Consider the following 20,632-nt stretch of genomic DNA (forward strand, 5'->3'; position numbering starts at 1 on the left):
GAATTATACAATGCCGTTTCCTCAACTGTTCTGTAATAGCCTGAGCTGCCAAACAGCTCTTGCATCCCAGAAGAATCGAGAATATAACTGAAAAAAAATTCTGAGATATTACTGAAGAATAATAGCTGTCACTTATGATACAACTGGATGGAGTTAGAGAGGTATAACAGAGAAAAAACTTAGCTTGTAACACCACACTGCATAAAAATGCACAAACTATAGTTTATCATTTTAAGTATTAAATCAAAACACAACAATGTATTATTAATATTGAAACTTAATGGTGACATTCTATATTAATATTAAAATAAATGCACATAAGCATAAATAAATGCATCATTTTCACATTATAAATGCAAGATTTATTTGCATCATAATGCAAATAAATGCATAATGATGTTTGGTTGCATCATCAAATTGACACCCTAATATATTATTGGAACTTGAGAAAGTAAGTATATTTGCAGAAGACATTTTCATAAAAAATCATTTCTCATTTCTTTGGATTCAGAGAAAAGATCAAATAACTAAATTAACATCATTTTTTTTTAAGTGGCAAAGCCTTTTGATTCAGACAATAACTTAGTGCTCATCTGTAAAGAAAAAGGAGAAATTTCTCCTACATTCTCTCAAATCTACTGAAGTATCTGTTACTGAATTCTCTCAGAGGGAAGAATAAAAGGGGACAGATGAAGAGGACCACAGTTCTGTGCTCCTGCTTAAAGGTATTTCCATCTTGGGTGAACTCTAAGGCCATTTTGCATGTAAAATAATTACATCAATTTCCAAACAGATGCCTCAAGTACAGTTTTCAACTCCATTTTTAACTCTTACCTTCCATCACTCTGAGTTCAAATCAATATCACAAATTCAAAAATTTTGGAAAGGAAGAAAAAGGTACTACTGGGATTTTAAATGCTTATTCTCTGGGCTTCTGGATTGCTGGCGCTTATTTTTCTCCTCTTTTGCTTTACTTCCTATTGTGTTCCACATTGCTTCCTATTCTATGTAAATGCCATTTTCATTAAAAGATTCCTGGGCTGAAAATAGACGGAGCAGGTGAGTAGCCCAGCAGGCAGGCCAGTCAGCTGTGAGAAGTGGTCTGTTTCTGCATACAAATCACTGTTAAATGGAAAATAAGGGCAACCGCCCTCCCAGGAGGTTGAAGATCAGCCCACAGCCTTTCCAATCATGGCTACTTCCTGCCCCGGGCTCTGGGCTCCCCTCCACTCATGCCCTCTGAATCCCGCAGCATTTTCTGCACACAGACAGAGCTTTAATGGGTGCAGAGACTCCACCCCTCACACACACACTCCCATACATAATACCTTACAGGCTGATGGTAGGGCCCCTTCAGAGAGATGGAAGCCATTAGTTTGATCCTCTATGACTGAAGAAGGAACTGGATCTTAAAAGAATGATCTAACCATTAAATTATCATATAAAAAGAAAGATAGCATCTTCCCTTCCCACTGCTGTATTTAAGGAAAAAAAAGAGACATCCCTCTTCTGTTATTTGAAGGAAAGGAGGTAGGTGCCTGTTCTCAGAAAAGGGCTTCAAGCTGTGGGTCCCAAGAGGAAAAAAACACAAACTGAGGGAAGCATCAGGTTAGTCAGTGCTTCCTTTGGATTGGTCTAGCCACTTGCATGCTGAAGGGCACCGATTCTGGAAAGCTCCCTGTTGAGACTGGCGTCTATTCAACAGTCTGTCTTCTGACATACCTCATCCTCCCACGCAACACCAACAGAACTTACACGTCTTTGCCCATGTACTCACCGTGTTTTGCAGGGCCAGGACCTAAAAGTTAGATGCTGTATCATCCAGCTGCTTTAACGACCTTAAGCACGCACTGCTGCACTCACACAGACAGAATGGTTGAGGCTAGAAGGGACCTCTGGAGGTCATCTTGTCCAACCCCCTGCTCAAGCAGGGCCACCTAGAGGCAGTTGCCCAGGACTGTCCAGATGGGGGAAGGATCACTTCCCTCAATCTGCTAGCAATACTTTTGGCTAATGTAGCCCAGCATAACATTAGCCTCTTCGCCCCAAGTGCACATTGCTGGCTCGTGATCAACTTGGCGTCCACCAGGACGCCCAAGTCCTTTTCTGCTAAGCTACTTTCCAGCTGGGTGGCCCCAAGCACGTACTGGTGCATGGGGTTGTTCCTCCCCAGGTACAGGATTTTGCACTTCTCCGTGTTGAACTTCCCGATGTTCTTGTCAACCCGTTTCTCCAGCTTGTCGAGATCCCTCTGGATGGTAGCAGGACCCTCTGGGACCCTCTGGTGTATCACCCACTCCCCCCCGTGCCTCTTCGCCCCAAGTGCACATTGCTGGCTCGTGATCAACTTGGCGTCCACCAGGACGCCCAAGTCCTTTTCTGCTAAGCTACTTTCCAGCTGGGTGGCCCCCAGCACGTACTGGTGCATGGGGTTGTTCCTCCCCAGGTACAGGACTTTGCACTTCTCCATGTTGAACTTCCCGATGTTCTTGTCAGCCCGTTTCTCCAGCTTGTCGAGATCCCTCTGGATGGTAGCAGGACCCTCTGGGACCCTCTGGTGTATCAGCCACTCCTCCCAGTTTTGTGTCATCAGCAAACTTGCTGAGGGTACACTCTGCCCCATCATCCAGATCATTAATGAAGATGTTAAACAGGACTGACTCCTGGGGTACACTGCTAGTTACTGGCCTCCAACTAGACTTTGTGCCACTGATCACCACCCTCTGGGCCCGGCCATTAAGCCATTTTTCTATCCACCTCACTGTCTGCTTATCCAGCCCATACATCAACAGCTTGTCTATGAGGATCTTGCGGGAGACAGTGTCAAAGGCCTCACTGAAGTCCAGGTAGACAATATCCACTACTCCCCCCCTCATCTACCAGGCCAGTCATTTCATCATAGAAATGTATCAAGTTGGTTAAGCATGACTTCCCCTTGGTGAAGCCATGCTAACTACTCCTGATGGTTTTCTAGTCCTTAATGTGCCTGGAAATGGTTTCCAGGATTAGCTGCTCCACCACCTTCCCAGAGATCAAGGTGAGGCTGACCAGCTTGTAGCTTCCTGGCTTCTGCTTCTTGCTCTTCCTGAAGGTAGGAGTAACATTTGCTTTCCTCCAGTCTTCGGACACTTCTCCCAGTTACCGTGATCAATCAAAGATTATTGAGAGTGGCCTTGCAGTGACATCTGCTAGCTCCCTCAGCACTTGTGGGTGCATCCCATCAAGGGCCACAGACTTATGTGCGTCCAGTTTGCTGAAGTATTCCCTGACCTGATCCTCTTCCACCAAGGGTACATCTCGTTCCAGCCTTTCCCCCTGGTCTCTGGGACCTGGGATTCCTGAAGGCCAGTCTTGCTAGTAAAGACTGAGGCAAAGAAAGCATGCAGTACTTCAGCCATTTCCATGTCCTTTTTTTCCTTTTTCTGGGGAAAGAGAGCAATGGCAGGGCCACTCAATCACTGCTTGTTTGCCTTTATAAGGATTCTGGTCACATTACAGGATAGCTGCACGAAAAGGAGAAAATGCTTTTGACATGTCTGACAAATCTGAATTTGGCACTGATAGGCAAAATAGCAAAGAATTACATAATACTTAAAATGGGTTTGTACAATTGGGATAATGAATGATCAGAATTTGCTATAGGATTTCTGCTGCTGTAATAGACAGTTGAACATGTGCCCTGTAACGGCCAACATTTACTCCCAATAACATCAAGTCTCAGCTTATGGACGTGTTTATGTCCTTTCTGGACAAAGACCTGATTGCCTGGTTTCACCTAATTTTTCCATCACTTAGTATAAGACGACAGCTTCTTGACTCTATAGGCACGTACAGAATATTCCTGTACAGAGAAGGTATAGCCTCCGTCAGATACTTTTGTCACAGTTAGTCATCAGCACCCTGAGTATCTTCTGTTCATCTGAATGCATACTTCCATCTGTTTCATAAACTTCAGACAGCCCAAGCAATTACTTTTGTTAGTATGTTTAAATAACCACTATGGCACCATTATTACTTTTTTCCTGGGAAAAAAAGACAGAATAAAATGTACTCTCTGAACAGAAGCAGTTAAAACACACTATTATTCTTAAAACTGGAAGGAAAAATCCAGATTTTGTTGAGATGTTTTACCCTTTTCCGTCTATGTGCATTTATGCAAATTCAAGAAGATAAACACAATGAAGAACAGAACAACTGTCAACTGATGATGCAGTTTATAATACAATGTTATCAGTCCAAATAAATAATACAAACTTCAGCCTGATCTGTAAGAAAGATATATATTTTGGGCAGAAAATTACTAAGACAAGAAATTGATCTACCAACTTTAAATTCTTTAGCTCAGATCTTTAAGCACTGTGTAAAATAGGGAAAAAAAATCCATTGCTTGGAGTTGTGGGGTTTTTTAACTTAAACGTAGTGTTTTTATTGTGAGGGTGGTCAGACCCTGAAACAGGATGCCCAAGGAGGTGATGGAGTCTTTATCCTTCGAGATAATCAACATCTGTCTGGACACAGTCCTGACCAACCAGATGCAGCTAACACCCTGCTTTGAGCAGGCAGGTTAGACTAGATGTTCCTTTCACCCTCAACTCTGCTGCGATAGTGTGGTTTTAAAATAACCTGACAAACAATGTAGATTGAAAATAATTCACTCAGAAGGAGGTATATACCTTTGATTGCGATTCTGTAATTTGCTATTGTTTAAAAAAGCTAGTAATATGAAAATCATAATTCTTGAAATCAGAGTTCCTTATATTGTTACCACATTCTGAAATACAACTGGACTAGATGTTTCTTTCACCCTCAACTCTGCTGCGATACTGTGGTTTTAAAATAACCTGACAATGTAGATTGAAAATAATTCACTCGGAAGGAGGTATATACCTTTGATTGCGATTCTGTAATTTGCTATTGTTTAAAAAAGCTAATAATATGAAAATCATCATTCTTGAAATCAGAGTTCCTTATATTGTTACCACATTCTGAAATACAACAAAGTGAGTATGAGACTCAGCTGACATCAGAAGTTCTCAGCTCTGCTTAGACTCCAGGTCCCATAGGACACTGAACTAGGGTGTTTCTTGTTGCCTGAGAAGTATGATGTAACCTAAGGTAGTATATATTTTTTTCCAGAAGCATGTTGTGGATTACAATCATAGTTTGTAGGATATGTGAGTACTAACTGTTTCTATTCTATAGTGAAAATGTTCATGTCATCCTCAGATGATGTACTAAAGATTCCCTCTGGCTGAAAACAAGCTGGAAAAGAAAGGGACAAAATGACTTGACTGCTTTTCCCTGTATCAATGAGAACATATACATCTTTGGCATGTGTAAGAGCTAATCTTACCTAGATCAGTAAAATATCACAGAAAAACACAGCAAAAGCAGAGAATAATTTCTCTTTAGAAAAGAGCAGAAACATTCATTACTGTCTTTAGATGCCTGCATCTCAAAGCTATGAATCAAAAGTAATCAGTCCTGTCATGCATTCACAGTGACTACATATGATTGTTGGAAAACCAATGTAATAACACAATGTCTGTTGTTTAAGTGTTATAGTGCTTAGTCACTCATTTCTTTAGTAAAGCTCAGCTATCATTTTGCATCAATAGCAGAATACCAGTTTCTCAGAGAAGCTGAGACAATTATTTGATTTAGATTTTTATACTGAACATTTGTGGTTGTAGTTCTCCTATTACTATTATAATTCTGTCCTTAAGTTTATGCACAAATAATAGTGAATGTAAATGGGAGCATGAGATCAGTACTGGCTCTTAAGCCATGATTTTCAACAACTCTAACTTCAGAGACAGCTTTGAAGACCCTGTTATTGCGGAAATATATGAAGAAAGCAAAGACAGAAGGCTAGGTGCTTTTTTTCTGATATGAATGTAGAAACATATGGTCCTTGTATAGTGATGCTCACGTATGCTTTTCAAGTTCTGACAGGATCACAGGATCATTTGTATTATAGTAACTTTTGCTAGAAGTATCCCATCATTCTTCTTGACCTGCTTATTCTTCCAAAAACTCACATTCATGAGTAATTTATGAACATAGTAACCATTTTCAAAAGTAGAAAAATCCTTCTGTGGTTAAAACTAACTACAGCTGAATGACTGAAATGGAATTTTTTAAGAATTATTTGTATAATTTTGGACATCTGTTTTCAGATAGATTAGCTACGACAACAGAAGAACGTGACAGGACCAGGATTTAACATTATCAATCAACCAGCCAAGAAAACTGGGAGGAACATCCAGTATGTAGTCATCGAGGTGGCTTGATAAGAAGATATGTTTCTTATGGAGGGACCTCCTGGTTTTCCGTAGATCATAAACCATGGTCTATGAATGAGCATCCAGTTAACATTCCTCTGGCTGTAGCTGACTTTCCTCGTAACGTTTGAAAGCCCATATCAGGGGCTATTATGCAAGACAGACCTGTTCTCTCACATCTCTGATCATATTGCCTAAAATACCGTATTATGTATTTAGAGAATGTTATGTGACTAGAATCCTTTTTTCTTCTTTTGGGGGGGCGGGGCTGGAAGCTATGCTTTCGGAGTTGAACAAAAAACTGGTAGTGAAATAGCAAGGGTGGGCAGTATAGTGCATCAGACAGTTGAGAACCTATAGGGTCAAACCAAGACTGAACCTAAGCAAGAAAAACAAGAGACTTAAGTAATCCAGTTTTGCCTTACTCTACCCCTTACAGTGAACTGACAAAGACTTAATTCTGGAAGAGATGGGACATGGAAGAAGATGCCCTTTTCCTTTTCTTGACAAACTCACTTGCTCCTCAGCAAAATATTTTCCTGTGATCACCGAAATCCTTGTTTCCAAGTTTCTGATTTCTATAGTACTATTACCTCCAAAGGGACAGCAGGTTATTACCTGCACTAGCCACGACCATCCTCTGACTATCTTGTGCAGAATAAAAAAAACCTGATTATCAAAGGTTTTCATATCTGCTGCAGTTCCTAGGCCAGATGCGCAGTTCCAATACAATGACAGCAGAAGGAGTGGATAAATGTCTGCCCTGGCAGTCCTCTCCTCTCCGAGACTGAACTCCTCGGGGCCTCAGAGTCCAGCAGATTCTCCCCACCCTCCTATGGCTGTGGTGAACAGCTTTTGTGTGTACCCACAGAACACGATGGATGACGAATCTCTGAGCCAGGGATTATCAAGGTCTTTCACAAAGGACTAATGTTTCTCCCTTAAATTCGATGTGATTACTAATGGAGACTAACTAATACCTAAGATTCAATGTGAAATGTGATATAAACAAGTGAAGAACATGTTGAAAGAAGATAAACAGTGCCTTTCAGTGCACTACTTTGTATAAATCTAAGTGTGTGTATTTAATATTTAATAGCTCATCATGAACTATAAACCACTGAACCAATAAATTAGTCTTTTGTGCAGTATTTGCAATGCCTTTCTGAAGTCCAATTACGAAAGTGCTTCCCCTTCCCCAATTAATCCAGGTTGTTACTTTCTTAAAACTTGAGATACTTCATGCATGGTTTCCCTTTTGTAAAACCATGCTGAATATCTAAGCAGTAAAACACAACGGATTATGCAGCGGTATAAATAATGCAGATCTTGAGTGTTAATTGAAGCACAAGGCAAGGCAGAGTCATGGCCTGAACTTTCAATTGCTACTTGCCAAAGTAATTCTAATTGACCTCAACGGGACTGTGCATGTGAGTTCAAATTACTCCTGTGAGTAAACTTTAGGAGGTTAGGTCCTTATCGCTCCAGCATGTCTGAAGCAGCTTTCTTTTCAGACATGCTGAAGTTTTTCTTTAAAGCGTTATTGTTGAAGAAAATTAATTAAAATATTTCAAAGAAACCTAAAATCTTCCTTTAAAAGTATCTTTTTACTCTGATTAATATAATCTGGAACAAAATTTACACCATGACAAATTTTTTTTCATAGATGCTTAAGACACACTACATTTTTCTTTATTCTTCCCTTTTCCCTATTGGTATTTAAGCCTTACCCTTTGACTGAGATATGGACGAATGATTCTTTCTTCAACATTCCCCCTTCCTTGTCTGACTCTATTATGGAAAAACAAAACCGGAAGAATTAAGCATCTCCCAGTTGTGCTTTCCAATAGAAAATTAAAGTATTGCAAACAGATTACTGGGCCACAGGAGGCACATTGTGGGATATATGATGACAGCAGGGCTTTGAAATTCAAATGTAGCTCTTTTTCTTTGAAATCCTGCCATGGGTGTAGCTCTCTCAGCACTGCCCTGAAGCTGAAACAGCTGCTTTAGTTTCCTTTTACAGTGATTTACTAATCATTCAGTTGGAAGAAGAGGGGCTCAATTCTACAATTTAGTAACAAGAGAACAAAAAGGCACACTATACTTGGTTGTTTCCAGATCAGCTTTTGATAACTCAGAATAATACAAAATCACAAGAATTTTAAGAACTGCACTTCCTGTGATCGTGATGCTTCTCTTTCTTAGATGCCCTGACAGACTCATGCACTGGAGCATCCAATCAACTGGCACTTAAATACTTCAGGTGGATAAAACTTCAGCTTTTCTCAGTAGTGAAAGTGAGCTTTAACATAAGGCTGAGCTACCCAGTTATTTATTTCCTGTGTTCTTTTTTTTTTTTTTTTTCCCTCCTGAGGTTTGAGTGGCTAATTTAATTAAAGTCTCTTAATTTTTACTGAGTCCCCTTCAATAATACTCCGTATGCTGATTCCTCAAGGCCAGCCAGCCAATATATGTTGCCGTTGTATTTGGGAAATTTGGTGGCATCCTGCAGCTGCTTCTGAAAACAATCTGTTTCTTAATGTTTTACTGCTATCCTGCAAGAATGCAGAACATATCATTGCTTTTCTGGAAAACGTACTTGTCTGTCATTTGAACAGCATGTCCTACAGCTTTGACAAGAAAGCAGTGCGAGGCAAAGGTGAATCTCATAGCCAGGTGAAAAAGATTTTACTAGTCAGGAGGCCTGAAAAGAAGAGTTAAACTCAGGACAGCAGGATAAAAATGTCCTCAGAACAAACAAAAAAAAAGTTAATGGTAACTATATAGAAAATAGTAAGGAATATGAAACCACCAAAAACCCAGAAAGGAAAGAGCAGGACAGGTACCAAACTTTGATTATCAGGCATGCATTATGATATATTTACATACAATATACACAATACAAAATTACATCGATATTTTCCTGTTTTCCTGCAATACCATTGTTTGATAAGGTGGTTAATGTCATAACTTACATAACTTATTTAACCAATGGAAACTTCTCATTTTAAATCTCAGGCTAGAGATCTCAACTTACATTTAATTAGGATTCCTGAAGGAGGTTCTTTGCTAAATATTTCTATCTGTTTCAATATATACCCTTGCTTTCCCCCCTAAAGTTGCATATTTTTCCCTCCGGTTCAGTTTAATCTCTCTTGTATCCCAAATATTTTGAATATATCTAATGAGGGTTCTCGTTTACCTGTTGCTATTTCCTAGATTCTCACTGTAGAGAATCCTCCTCCATGTCCCAAACTCCATGACATTTACTTCATCACCAGACTTAAACATCTCCTGAAACTCCTGAAAGTTACACTGTCATACTTTCAATAGGTCAGCACAGACCAATATTTTAGAGCACATTATCTCTCACGAGTCAACAGGGTAGATTGTCTGTTTTTATAAGATCGTTTTGTGAAAGAGGAAGGATAAAGGTAGAAGAACCAAGTGTGATTTTACGGTACAGGCTATGCTGAGCGCAAACCCAACTGACAACACACCGCAGTGTCCTCCAGCAAGTTCTTCCCAAGTAAAGTTGTGCTATATATAGCTGCTATCTTGTGTCTGTCATACAGCATTGCCAGTCATAACACTGCAACAATTAAGTGACTCAATCACCAATCCAGGGTTGCTTTTCTTACCCATGCACACACAAACAGCTGTTTCACTGCCTTAGGGGCTCCTTTTCTTTGACACCTACTTGGCACAAGCTGTTTGCCAGGCACTTGCTGACGCATTCAGTCAGTTTTGCTGCTGCTGTTTTTTAATGCTGAAGGCTGGAAGGCTCAAACATACTCTAAGCTGCAAATCCTGCAAAAGTGCTCTGTACATCCACAGATGTGAGGGCTTGACTTTTTATGTCACCTTTACGATTCCTAGACAAAATTAGTGTTGCACTGGGGTGGCAAAGGAGAGATCTAGCAAACAGGACTGCCACAGCAACACAATGGTAAAAATCACACCCCAGCAATATCCCTGTAAAAGGGGCATGACGCAGCTTTGTTACTATGGCCCCATCTCCACAAGGATACTACCAGCAGAACACCAGACAGAATAACCAGAAGTACAGTCACAAATTTTAGTGCTTTCAAGCACATTAGAGGCACATTTTGTTGTTCCACTTTTATGAACCACAGTATTTTTATCACCTCATTTATAATTTAGTATTACCTGTCAGGAAAAAACTACTCAAACACATGATTTTCATTTATATTTGAAAAAAACACCCTGATATTCCTCATATTCTCTTACTCATCCTTCTGTAAGGTAATTAAGAATCTTACTTGCTATGGGAACGCCATTTGCTAACCAGCTTATATTAGGCTTTGGGTTGCCATTAGCTCTGCAGATCAATGTCCCATCTTCTCCAGGAGACAAGACCAAGTTTCTGGGTGCTGTTATCCAGTATGGGGCAGCTGGGGTTAGGAAGAGAAACACAGCAATTGTTTTCCAAAATTATGTACAGAAAATCGTAAGGCACAGTCATGGTAACCAGAAGATAATTTAAACAAGTTACGTATAGATATAGACTTACACGGTTAATTTTTTTTTTATACATATATATATATAGAGAGAGATATGTGATACTCAATGATTAACTGGCAGATTATACTTTGGCTAAACTGAGCTATTGGCTACCCGCTGCACTGAAACTCTGAGATAAGCAACAAGAGGTTCTTTGTTTCACTTAGGGTTGTCTGCTTTGAATCTAATCTGCCTTTCCTAAAGACAGCAAGATTTATCCAAGTATGGCATCTGCAGAGACTAGAGTGGTCTTTTGATTAATTTCAGAGATATCCATGCTAACAGTAGTTAGGCTGTTAGAAGTTAATTTAGGTTTGATTACATAAAAACATTTCTTGTCAAGGGTGAAATTTAGAAATGGCAAAATCCTCAGTCTCGCTGAATTCAACGGGTGATTGCAGTGGGGCCAGATGTTTACCTGAGACAGCTGAAAACACACAGAGATCAAAATGGATGGAACACTGTCCTTATCAAAAGATATTAATCTATGTCTCCATCTCTTTTACAATAAATAACCACAAATAGCATATGTTATCTCATCTTGCAATTAAATTTCAGATTTCGGATTGATGGACAGATGCAGACAGAAAATTAAACTTCTGCTCTTAAAAAGGAGGTTGAATGTGATCATAAAATGGTGCTGGTCTACAATAAAATGAATGGCTATTTAGCATGCAAAGTAAGCACTACAGTTGATTATTTCAATGACTAATTAGCTGTCATTCCAGTTTTTTTGTTTCATGGTATTCAAAACATCCTTGCAATTCCTATTTGGACAAACATACTGTAGGTATTTTTAGAAGTAGTAAGACATCATCTTGGGTAAAAAACATGAAGAAGATAGAAAACCAGAAATGTCAATTAAGAGAGAAAAAGAAAGAAGAATATAAGACCGTAAGACACACAGTAAAATAGAGAAGAGAAAGAATCTGAGCTATATGAATGGAGAGCAGAAAAGATGGAGAAAATAAGAAGGAGATGAAGAAGAGAGATGGGGGGGAAGATACAAAAACAAGGGAAAGCAGCAGTCTAATGATAGATGATCAAAGGATCTAAAATAAATGTACCACTGGTACAAGCTAAGAAATTGTTTTACTACTTTTACAGTACAGTCTCAATTTAGCCTGTTGCTTTATAAAATAACATACTAAAAAACCGAAAAGAGATTAGAGATATTAAAATCCTTCCAGTGGCAGAATTCAGTCAGTTTAATGATCATTTCCTCAGGTTTTTGGTTTTGGGTTTTTTTACCATTATCACTCATCCTTTCAGCTATATTTTATCCTAGAAAGCTTACTTCAATCTTGCATTCTGGACACTGACAATATTACATTAAGGATTATTTTAGTATTACCTTTCACAGTTACTGAAATGACATGATGAGCAGAACCTAATATATTTCTTGCTATACATTTGTAGTTCCCAGAGTCAGCTTCAGAAACTTCTATAATCTTGAGAGTTTTCTTAAAGTTTTCAAAAAACGTTCTGTTGGCTGGCAGTTCCCCACCCTCTTTAATCCAGCGGATTACTGGTGTGGGTCTGGAGAAGCAAAAGCATAGGTCAAATTTAGGGACTGGAGAAAAGGAAGACGAGAGTTCAATACATTAATTTTTTGAATGTATATTTTACAAGTAATTATTTTAAGAGCCTTTACCCAGATTTTGGGGCATGTCCAGCAAATGTGCAAAATACGCCAGCATTTGTTTCTAGGAAATGACAAGCCTCACTAACAACACTGTCAATGGCCATCTGTTCATAGGCTTTATAACTACAGAATACATTTGTCTGCTGATTAATCTAAAAACCCTGATGGTTAAGAAATGAATATAAGTGTATTTCAAATCTTATTGCACTTATACTATTAAATTAGTGCTCATGGTGCTTTAAAAGGTAGTTTCCACATAATGACAAGTTTTAATTGCTCTTCATTTGAGCAATATCCTAATGCTTCATGAACATCATAAATTTTACAGCAGAGCTATAAGGAGACAGAAATATTTCCTATGAGAAATCAAGAAAAAAACGTCAGTGCTGAGTCAAGTATAGCTACTTGTGACTGCACCATGTCTAAATCTTGGCTATGCCCCATGTTGTTCACTGAAGTTGAAAGTTGTCCAAACACATGGAGATATACTTTTAATATTACAAGAAATTACAAGGTGTTGCTTACTGAGTAGAATGTCCTGTCTCAAATAGTAATGACTCAAGGCAAATATTCCCTTAGTAGTCTAATATCATACATTTTATAACAGAGACATCTAGCAAAGTTGACTTTTAATAGTATCAGTAATTAGGAATAGTTAATTTAAACAAAATCTGAATCTGGTCCTTTGTGGACAACTATGTAAGCTTCCCTCATTTAATTATTTCTTTAAGAAAACTACATGACGGCTAAAGACACGAAGCCATATAATGTATAATGTTTTATTTTTTCGCCTGTTTTTATCCAGCCATTTTACTGGAGTTTGGATCACTGAATACTTTTATTGCAGGGCTGTCAAAAAGCATGTAACTATATTGCAGATGAAGATTACCCAAGCTGATGCTACTCCCACTCATAGGTGTGGTTTTGCTAGTGGTGCTGATGCAGACACCTGAGCAGACCACAGCTGAGACAGAAACACTGCACTGAAGCTTGTATCAAAGCTGTGTCAACGCTGTGCATGAGCGTGCCCTATGGAGCTTATGCAAGTGAACACATGTGCATGATGCTGTGCTGCATCATTTGCAGTTTTTGGCTTTCCTCGTGGCTACCTCAAAGCACTCTGCATTATATGCTTTTGTGCACTGTAAACATGTTTACAGTTCCTGAAATAGGTACTAAAGATTTTCCACTTCTGCACTAACCAATCTATTCTCAGAGTTCTTCCGGAGAATGAAATTGATTTAAGATCAAACTAGTTGATGAAGTTAAATTGCTCTTTAGTCATTTTCTACTTGCACAACAACCAGCAGAAGCAAACTTGCATTACATCAAAGTAACAAGTACCAATTACACTCAACTACAATGAGAAATTGGATGTAAGGAGCTGAAGGTATGTTCTAACAACTCCCACCTAGCTGATAGTTACTAAGTAATTATTAGCATATGTGAGCAGCTTTGTCAGATTAGACCAGCAGATTCTTATCTATTTTTATATAATTTGAAAGCCTGATTGTAAATTTAGGAAAAAAACAGAAGCTCGATTCCTGAGTGCAATTCTGCAGATGTGTGTCCAAGGTTACCCCATGGCGTTTCTTGCTTATGTATAATGGTATAACCTGAATCCTGTGCAGAGGGTTTGGGGATATGAGAAGGCAGAGGCCATAATACTTATGTTCATAGTCAGTTTTAAAATCTGCTGATGCCCAAGTAAATGGTGGACTTCCTTAAAAGAGCTCTTTCCATTTTACATTTCTGTTTCTCTGAAATACCTAAGCTTATACAGTGGTAACATTTTAAGCATCTCTGAAATATTTCCCTCTGTTTCTGTATTTTTATTTAGAAAAACACTGTCTAAAAAGTAACTCACAATCCTGCTGCAATGCACTCCAACAAAAGCACATTTCCTCTGAGTTCCACTTTGGTACTTGTGCTACCTGTTGGTGTTAGAAGAATCGGTTGCCTCTCTGTAACTGGCTTGGCTGGAACAAGAAAAAAAATAAAATAATTAATTTCTAAATTTTATTTTAATATTTATTTATTTAAATAGTGATCAAATGCATACATCCAGTCTCACATTGTGGACAGAGATTTTGCTGCACACTGGCCATTTAATTAAAAATCATCGTGTTACACAACTACACAGTTCAACAAATCAGGTTTTTGACAGACATAACATAACCATATCTCAACCTGTTAAATGCTATAATTTTGAACATGAAAAATGTTATTAAAGACAGGACCAATTGATACATAGTTTTTACATAGGCAACCATGCAGCCTGATGGATAAATGCTGAGCCTTAATCCTAAGCAGCCCCTATTCACTTCAGCAGAACTATTACAGCGAGTAAGAGGTCACTGATGTGAGTCATAGTGCAAGACTGAAAGTTACCAAAAATTTCTGGGCTTCCATCAAAACACAAATAAAGCAAAGTAATTGTATTCAGAAATAAAAACCAAGGGGATAAAAGGTACGTTCCACTTCGCAATATGCTTTGTTCAATATTTTCTAGACAACATGAGGCGTCTTTTCAGAAGCTAAGCTTTGTATTCTCCTCTTACTATATATTTAACTTTAATTCAAGCTGTTCCCCAGTCTGGTAATAAAGAACCATTGACTATCTCACAAGAAATAACCACAGTAAACAGACAGCTATAAATATAAGACCCATTGCTGACATTATACTCTGTTGGCTTTTGAAGTATTATGGTATTTCATGTGCCTTCATGGAAGTCAGAATAAGAGTGCTTTCTGCAATAATAGACTGCTTTCTGTAAATACTCTAATGTTCTTTTATAGCAATTTTAAAATAGAGGATTAAATTGCTCTAAAGTGGAGTAGCAGTCTGAATCATTACAGTAAATCATTGTATTTTTTAAAAATGTGAGGAGAAACATAATAAACTCTTGGTTTATTAGGGTACAGGATTTACTGATAGATTAACATAAATAGAACACTTAATTTTAATACAATATGTGCTATGAATTCCTTAAAAACTAGTACACAAACAACTTAAAGTTGGGAGAAAAGGGTGGTCTAGAGTGAAGAAAACAGTTGATAGTCACAGGCAATAACTAATCTACCCAGTTTTGGCGCTGCTAAGGACCGCTGACTCATTTTGCAAGACTATGAAAATTCAGAAGAGTTACCTCCGGTATTTCTGAGTTGTGAGCCAACCGAATGGTGTTTTCCTCACTAATTGCAGCTAATATATCATTCTGTGTTCAGATACATATTTCTTGTTTGTTCCTGAACGACATCTTATTTTTATGCAGAGAATGAAAAAATTCTGTGTCCCTGTTTTATTTTAGATTCCCATTAAGTTATCGTGCAATATGTAAAAAGCCTCATTTGACAAGGAAAAAGACAAAAATGGAAGAAATATCATGTATTTTCTATCTCACACAATATCAAGTGGAGAGTCTAGAACCTCAAGTGTTACAGTATCAGTGTTGCTCCAAAGTCAGCCTCGCTAAACACACATATACCTGTTTGGGAGGATTTAATTCACAATGTACAAAAGACCATTCAACATAGATTAATGTAAAGATCAGCTTAAACACCAGACAAACAAAGCTCATCTTTCCCCTACAAAGTTATTTATACAGATAGTATTAAAATGTTTAGATTTTACACTTATGAAATACGTTAAAAATGAATAGTACATTCAATAAACTATTAAATGTGACGTGCATCTGTTAAATGCTTAATTGTTGTTATTTATTATGCAGCATGTGATATTGAATAGTCCTAGTGATAATGAACATATCAAACTACTAGTTAAATTGGAGTAAAAATATAAAAAAGCAACACAGTATAGAAGCAATCAAATTGACAATTTTTAAAATCTGCCCCAATGTGAAAGGACTCATTTATTGTAAGAGTTTGTATTTTTTATGAGCCATATGTTACAACAACATTGAAACATTAAATATTTGAAAGGATCACACTGTGCAGTCCCTTTCTAAAGCACGTATTATCACCAGCACTAATAGATACCTTTATTAGAAACTGAAAAGGGAGCAAAAGGTTAAGTAGCCATGGAGGTGAAGTTAGTTAACTAAATGCTACTGTGAAACAGGGAGTATCAGTGGGGACCAGTGTAACTCACCACCATAAATATCAGTGTCACTCAAATTAGCAGCTATAGTGTCATTCAATGAATCCACTGAAATAAACAGAATATCATGAAGAATGCATACAAGAGGGATAAATCAAAGTACTGGGAATCAAAAGGTGATGATATGGCCGCGGTGAGTTAATCAAATGATTGATTAATTTGTTTCAACAGTTACAATAATCATAATAACTTTATATTCTTGGACATGTAAACCATTTTAAAACTATTATTTTTTACACTGTATTTTTTTCAGTATTTCAAATCTTACAAAACATTTTTTCAAAAGAGAAAGCCTGATAAAATGACAGCTTTTAAAATTAATTATATGTCAGGAACACTGGAGATTACATTTTAAATTTATACAGTGATGTAATTTCTTATTCAGAATTAAAATGACAAAATTCCCTAGCATAACACTACTTAACTTTGGCAATTAACTTGATAATTCTGGATAAATACTATGTAACTATGTAATTAGGTAATGCAGTACCTACTTGAAAAGACTTTTACAGAAATGGGTTGTTTCTGCTGTATAGTTTGCGTATGATTAAATCTTGCATAACAGATATAGTCCTCCCGGGTATCTTCTGGTTGTACATTAGAAAAATAAAGGTCTCCATTTAGACCTTGGGAAACTCTTTCACTTTGAGGCAGCCTTTGGAAAGCTAAGGGAAAACAAGAACACATTTATCTCAATTATTATACACACTCCACTATTATGATCTGCAGACTCCACATTTGTTTGATTATGCTGTTTGTGGGTTTGTAAATATATAGACCTTCCTAAGTTTCCTCTCGAGCTCCCGTGTCTTCCCATTCTTCCCCAGTGTGTTAATCTACAACTTACATTAAGATCTCCAGCTGCTTTTGTCTTCGTGCTTTTGGGCTGCATGTCTGCTTTTTCTTTGTTTCTACAGAAATGGAAATTCCTTGAATTTTAACTTAGAGGGAAACTCCACCATCTGTGGTCTTGGTAAGCAATGATCAACTATGTAGAAAAACTGCAAAAAGTAAACTAATTCTGCATAAAAAACAAACTCACCATTATCCATCCAAAATATTATAGGTGGTGGTAAGCCAACAGGAGGTCTGCAGTGTAGTACTAGGGAATCACCTTCTCGAACCTGATTTGGTTCTAGTTTTTCTTTTGTCCACAAAGGGGATCCTATAGAAAGTAATTTTAACACACATATAAACTATGGCTTGACAAAAATTCCAGAATTTAAGGAAGAAACGCACATAATATTCCAGAAAAGCAGAAGAACTACATGCATCAGAATGTTAAGTCCTATCATGTTTACTAAAGATTTAATTTTTGTTCTTTTTTATGTTTTCTTGGGAGAAAAGTAGGTTTTCTTTAAAACATTTTTACAGCAATGATTTGCTGAAAGTATAATCAACTGATTCAAATTAATTTGGCTGCTCACTACAGGTTCCATAACAGTATCTTGGAAAGTTTAAACTACGATAATGCAAAAAAAAAAAAAAAAAAAAAGCAGCGATGCACCAAATTAGAAAACAACGTAGACCCTCCTGAAACAGGATTATATGCACACAGTATTATTAAAAGATGTGAGAACAGCACATTTTAAGCTGAGAAGCTTGAAAAACTGATCTGAGATAAAAATCACATAAAAAGCTGTAGAAACAGCCTACCATTAATCAAAATCTTTTAGCTTTATCTTCTTTTTGGTCCCAATCTGTTCTGTATTAAAGCTATTATAAAAACTATGGAATACATGCATCAGAAAGAGAATAAAAATTGTCCTCATCAATGTTCATTAAGGATTTAAACATTTTATTCTAACTGTAGCATCATATATACAACCCAATTTTAAACATGATAGGTCATCCAGGTATACCAAAAAAAAAATCAGGAAAGCATTTTGGTTATTAAATTTTCTAAGGAATATTGGAGACAAAATGCAATACATTATTAAATCTGAAAATCAGAAACTATACAATACTTTCTGACATGATCACTTTGATGATTAAATTTTTAAGATAGGAAAAAAAAAGCGAAACATTCATAAGAAAATAAGCAAATCAAAGTGTTTCACATTTTATGAACATTAAGAGCTTCACTTACTAGAAGGTCTTATAACAATATTGTTGGAAATGGCTGCTCCTCGTTCATTCCTTGCTGTACACTGGTATACTCCTTCATACGCTTCTGCCTTCCCACCATTCATAATATTTATGACAAGGGTTCCTGAATTTGGTTTCATTGTTACCTGTGCATCTTTATCTATATCAAAATGAGTTCCATTGCGTGTCCAGGAGAAGCTAAAATATTAAAAACAAAACAAAAAGTTCCTTCTTCAGTTGCCTTTGTAGATTGTATGGAGAGAAAGAAGAAAAAAGTAATTTTCAATAATACATGGTATTTTTCTTTAGCAGATAAGTAAGACTTGTTCCCAAACTAAATTAACTAATAAAGTAATAGATCACTTTTTAATATAAAAAATCTGGCAATATTTTAAGATAAAAGGCTTGGCTGAATTTGTTAACAGGAGACATTTCAAAGTCAGTATTTAAAAAAAAAATTACGTTAAAAGATTCTGAAGTTAATCGTATATGGAAAAGAACTGATTTTCTTTCTACTAAAAATGATACAGTAACATCTGCGAGAACTGATATTGCTAATGCTGCATTAGCATTTCCATTATAAAACCTATTGTTGAAAGGGTTTATAAACCTGCCTTTAAAAACTTGCTCTGGGCTGAAATGTGTCATCTCAGGTCCCAGCAGGAGACCATTTCTTTTAATTGGTTTGGCCATTTTAAAGTTATGCAAGTGAATTAAAGACTGTGTGGTTAGTTTGATTTCTTTTCACTACTCTAATGCAAACAGCCATGATTCTTTAAAGGAAATTTTGCAGTCTGATAGCCCATAATTGATCTAGTAAATTTATACTGGTGTTACTCAAAGCAAGAGATCTTTTCCAAAGTAGTCACTAAAAATGAAGACTATTAGAACTCATTAAAAAAAAAAGTAAAAGAGCAGAGATTCACAGCCTGCAACTTATACTACCGTAAACACCAATTTCTTACTTATGCTTTGTTAATGGCCAAAAGTATAGTTACAGAGAGCTAGACTCACGCCTGTGAAGTGCTGAGCGCTCACAGGTTCAAATGTTGTGAACAGCAGTTTTCCTACTTGCTACATTCAGCTTCATAATCTTAAACACAAACACTATATATACTTACTGTTTAGAATGCTTCCTAAAAGTATAAACATATATGGTACTAGAACAGCTCAAATTTTAAGTGACTCAAATTGTGTGCTGACCTTCTGCAGTAGGAGGTCAAGGCTGGACACGCTATTTGCACTTTGTGGTGGGGGAAAGCAGAAGAACTGGACCTGATCAGCGGCACTGCACCACACTGCAGTGTTTTTGGGAGGACTAGTGTGCATTGTGAACCAATAGTAAACCTGTTTCTTGCAGCCTTGTGGGTGAAGCTGCAGAACGTGGGGTTCCTGTAACCCTCTGCTACCAATAACGCTGAAGGATACAGGGAACTGTAATGTAGCTTCAAATGAGAGGTGACAAATGTGGTACAAAACCCTGAATTTGAGATACATGAAAGTCAGAATCTTTGCTGCTCAAGCTATAAGTAGCAGCACATCCATAAACCTTTATGCCAGCCGCTCTCACCAATAAGAAGTTACTCTGTTTTAACAAACAAATCACACTCCGGGCTGAGAAAGTTCATCTTCAACTTCAGAGCTTTGAAGCAGCTCAAGTTCCAATACGCATCTGCAGGTCATCAAGACTGATGGACTAGACTAATTATTGAAATACAGTATTTGGACGTCATATCTTTAAAAATAAGCAAAACTAGGCACAAGCTTATAAAACTCATTAGAAAATTCTGCACTTAAATCCTCTCAATTCCTCTGTAGCAGGGGAACAAAGTGAGACAGAGGTTTGATGGGAAATGTGAGGCTGTACGGCAGAGAGCCCTGGCACATGACTCAGCTATGTCAGTCTCACAGACAGTGCTCTTAGGTCTCTCAGGTAAATCCAACCCAAAAAAGGCCTTCAAGAGAAAC

At 37.4% G+C, this 20,632-nt stretch overlaps 1 protein-coding gene across 8 annotated transcripts in view; it reads right to left on the reverse strand.

Moving 5' to 3' along the window:
* NRCAM (neuronal cell adhesion molecule) overlaps window positions 1-20,632 on the reverse strand; it is a 71,644-nt gene that overhangs the window by 45,230 nt on the left and 5,782 nt on the right. For 4 of the 8 annotated variants that reach the window (XM_009327627.1, XM_009327623.1, XM_009327622.1 and 1 more), the window contains 7 exons: window positions 18,666-18,862; window positions 17,619-17,741; window positions 17,071-17,241; window positions 16,568-16,624; window positions 14,324-14,435; window positions 12,166-12,350; window positions 10,571-10,702 (listed from right to left, as the gene is read on the reverse strand). In XM_009327627.1, coding sequence (XP_009325902.1) covers window positions 10,571-10,702; window positions 12,166-12,350; window positions 14,324-14,435; window positions 16,568-16,624; window positions 17,071-17,241; window positions 17,619-17,741; window positions 18,666-18,862 — 977 coding nt within the window. The remainder of the gene's footprint in view (window positions 1-10,570; window positions 10,703-12,165; window positions 12,351-14,323; window positions 14,436-16,567; window positions 16,625-17,070; window positions 17,242-17,618; window positions 17,742-18,665; window positions 18,863-20,632) is intronic. The other 4 variants (XM_009327621.1, XM_009327625.1, XM_009327624.1 and 1 more) reach the window with 1 other exon arrangement.

Source organism: Pygoscelis adeliae, unplaced genomic scaffold, assembly GCF_000699105.1.
Source record: "Pygoscelis adeliae isolate BGI_AS28 unplaced genomic scaffold, ASM69910v1 Scaffold113, whole genome shotgun sequence".
Classification (NCBI taxonomy): domain Eukaryota; kingdom Metazoa; phylum Chordata; class Aves; order Sphenisciformes; family Spheniscidae; genus Pygoscelis; species Pygoscelis adeliae.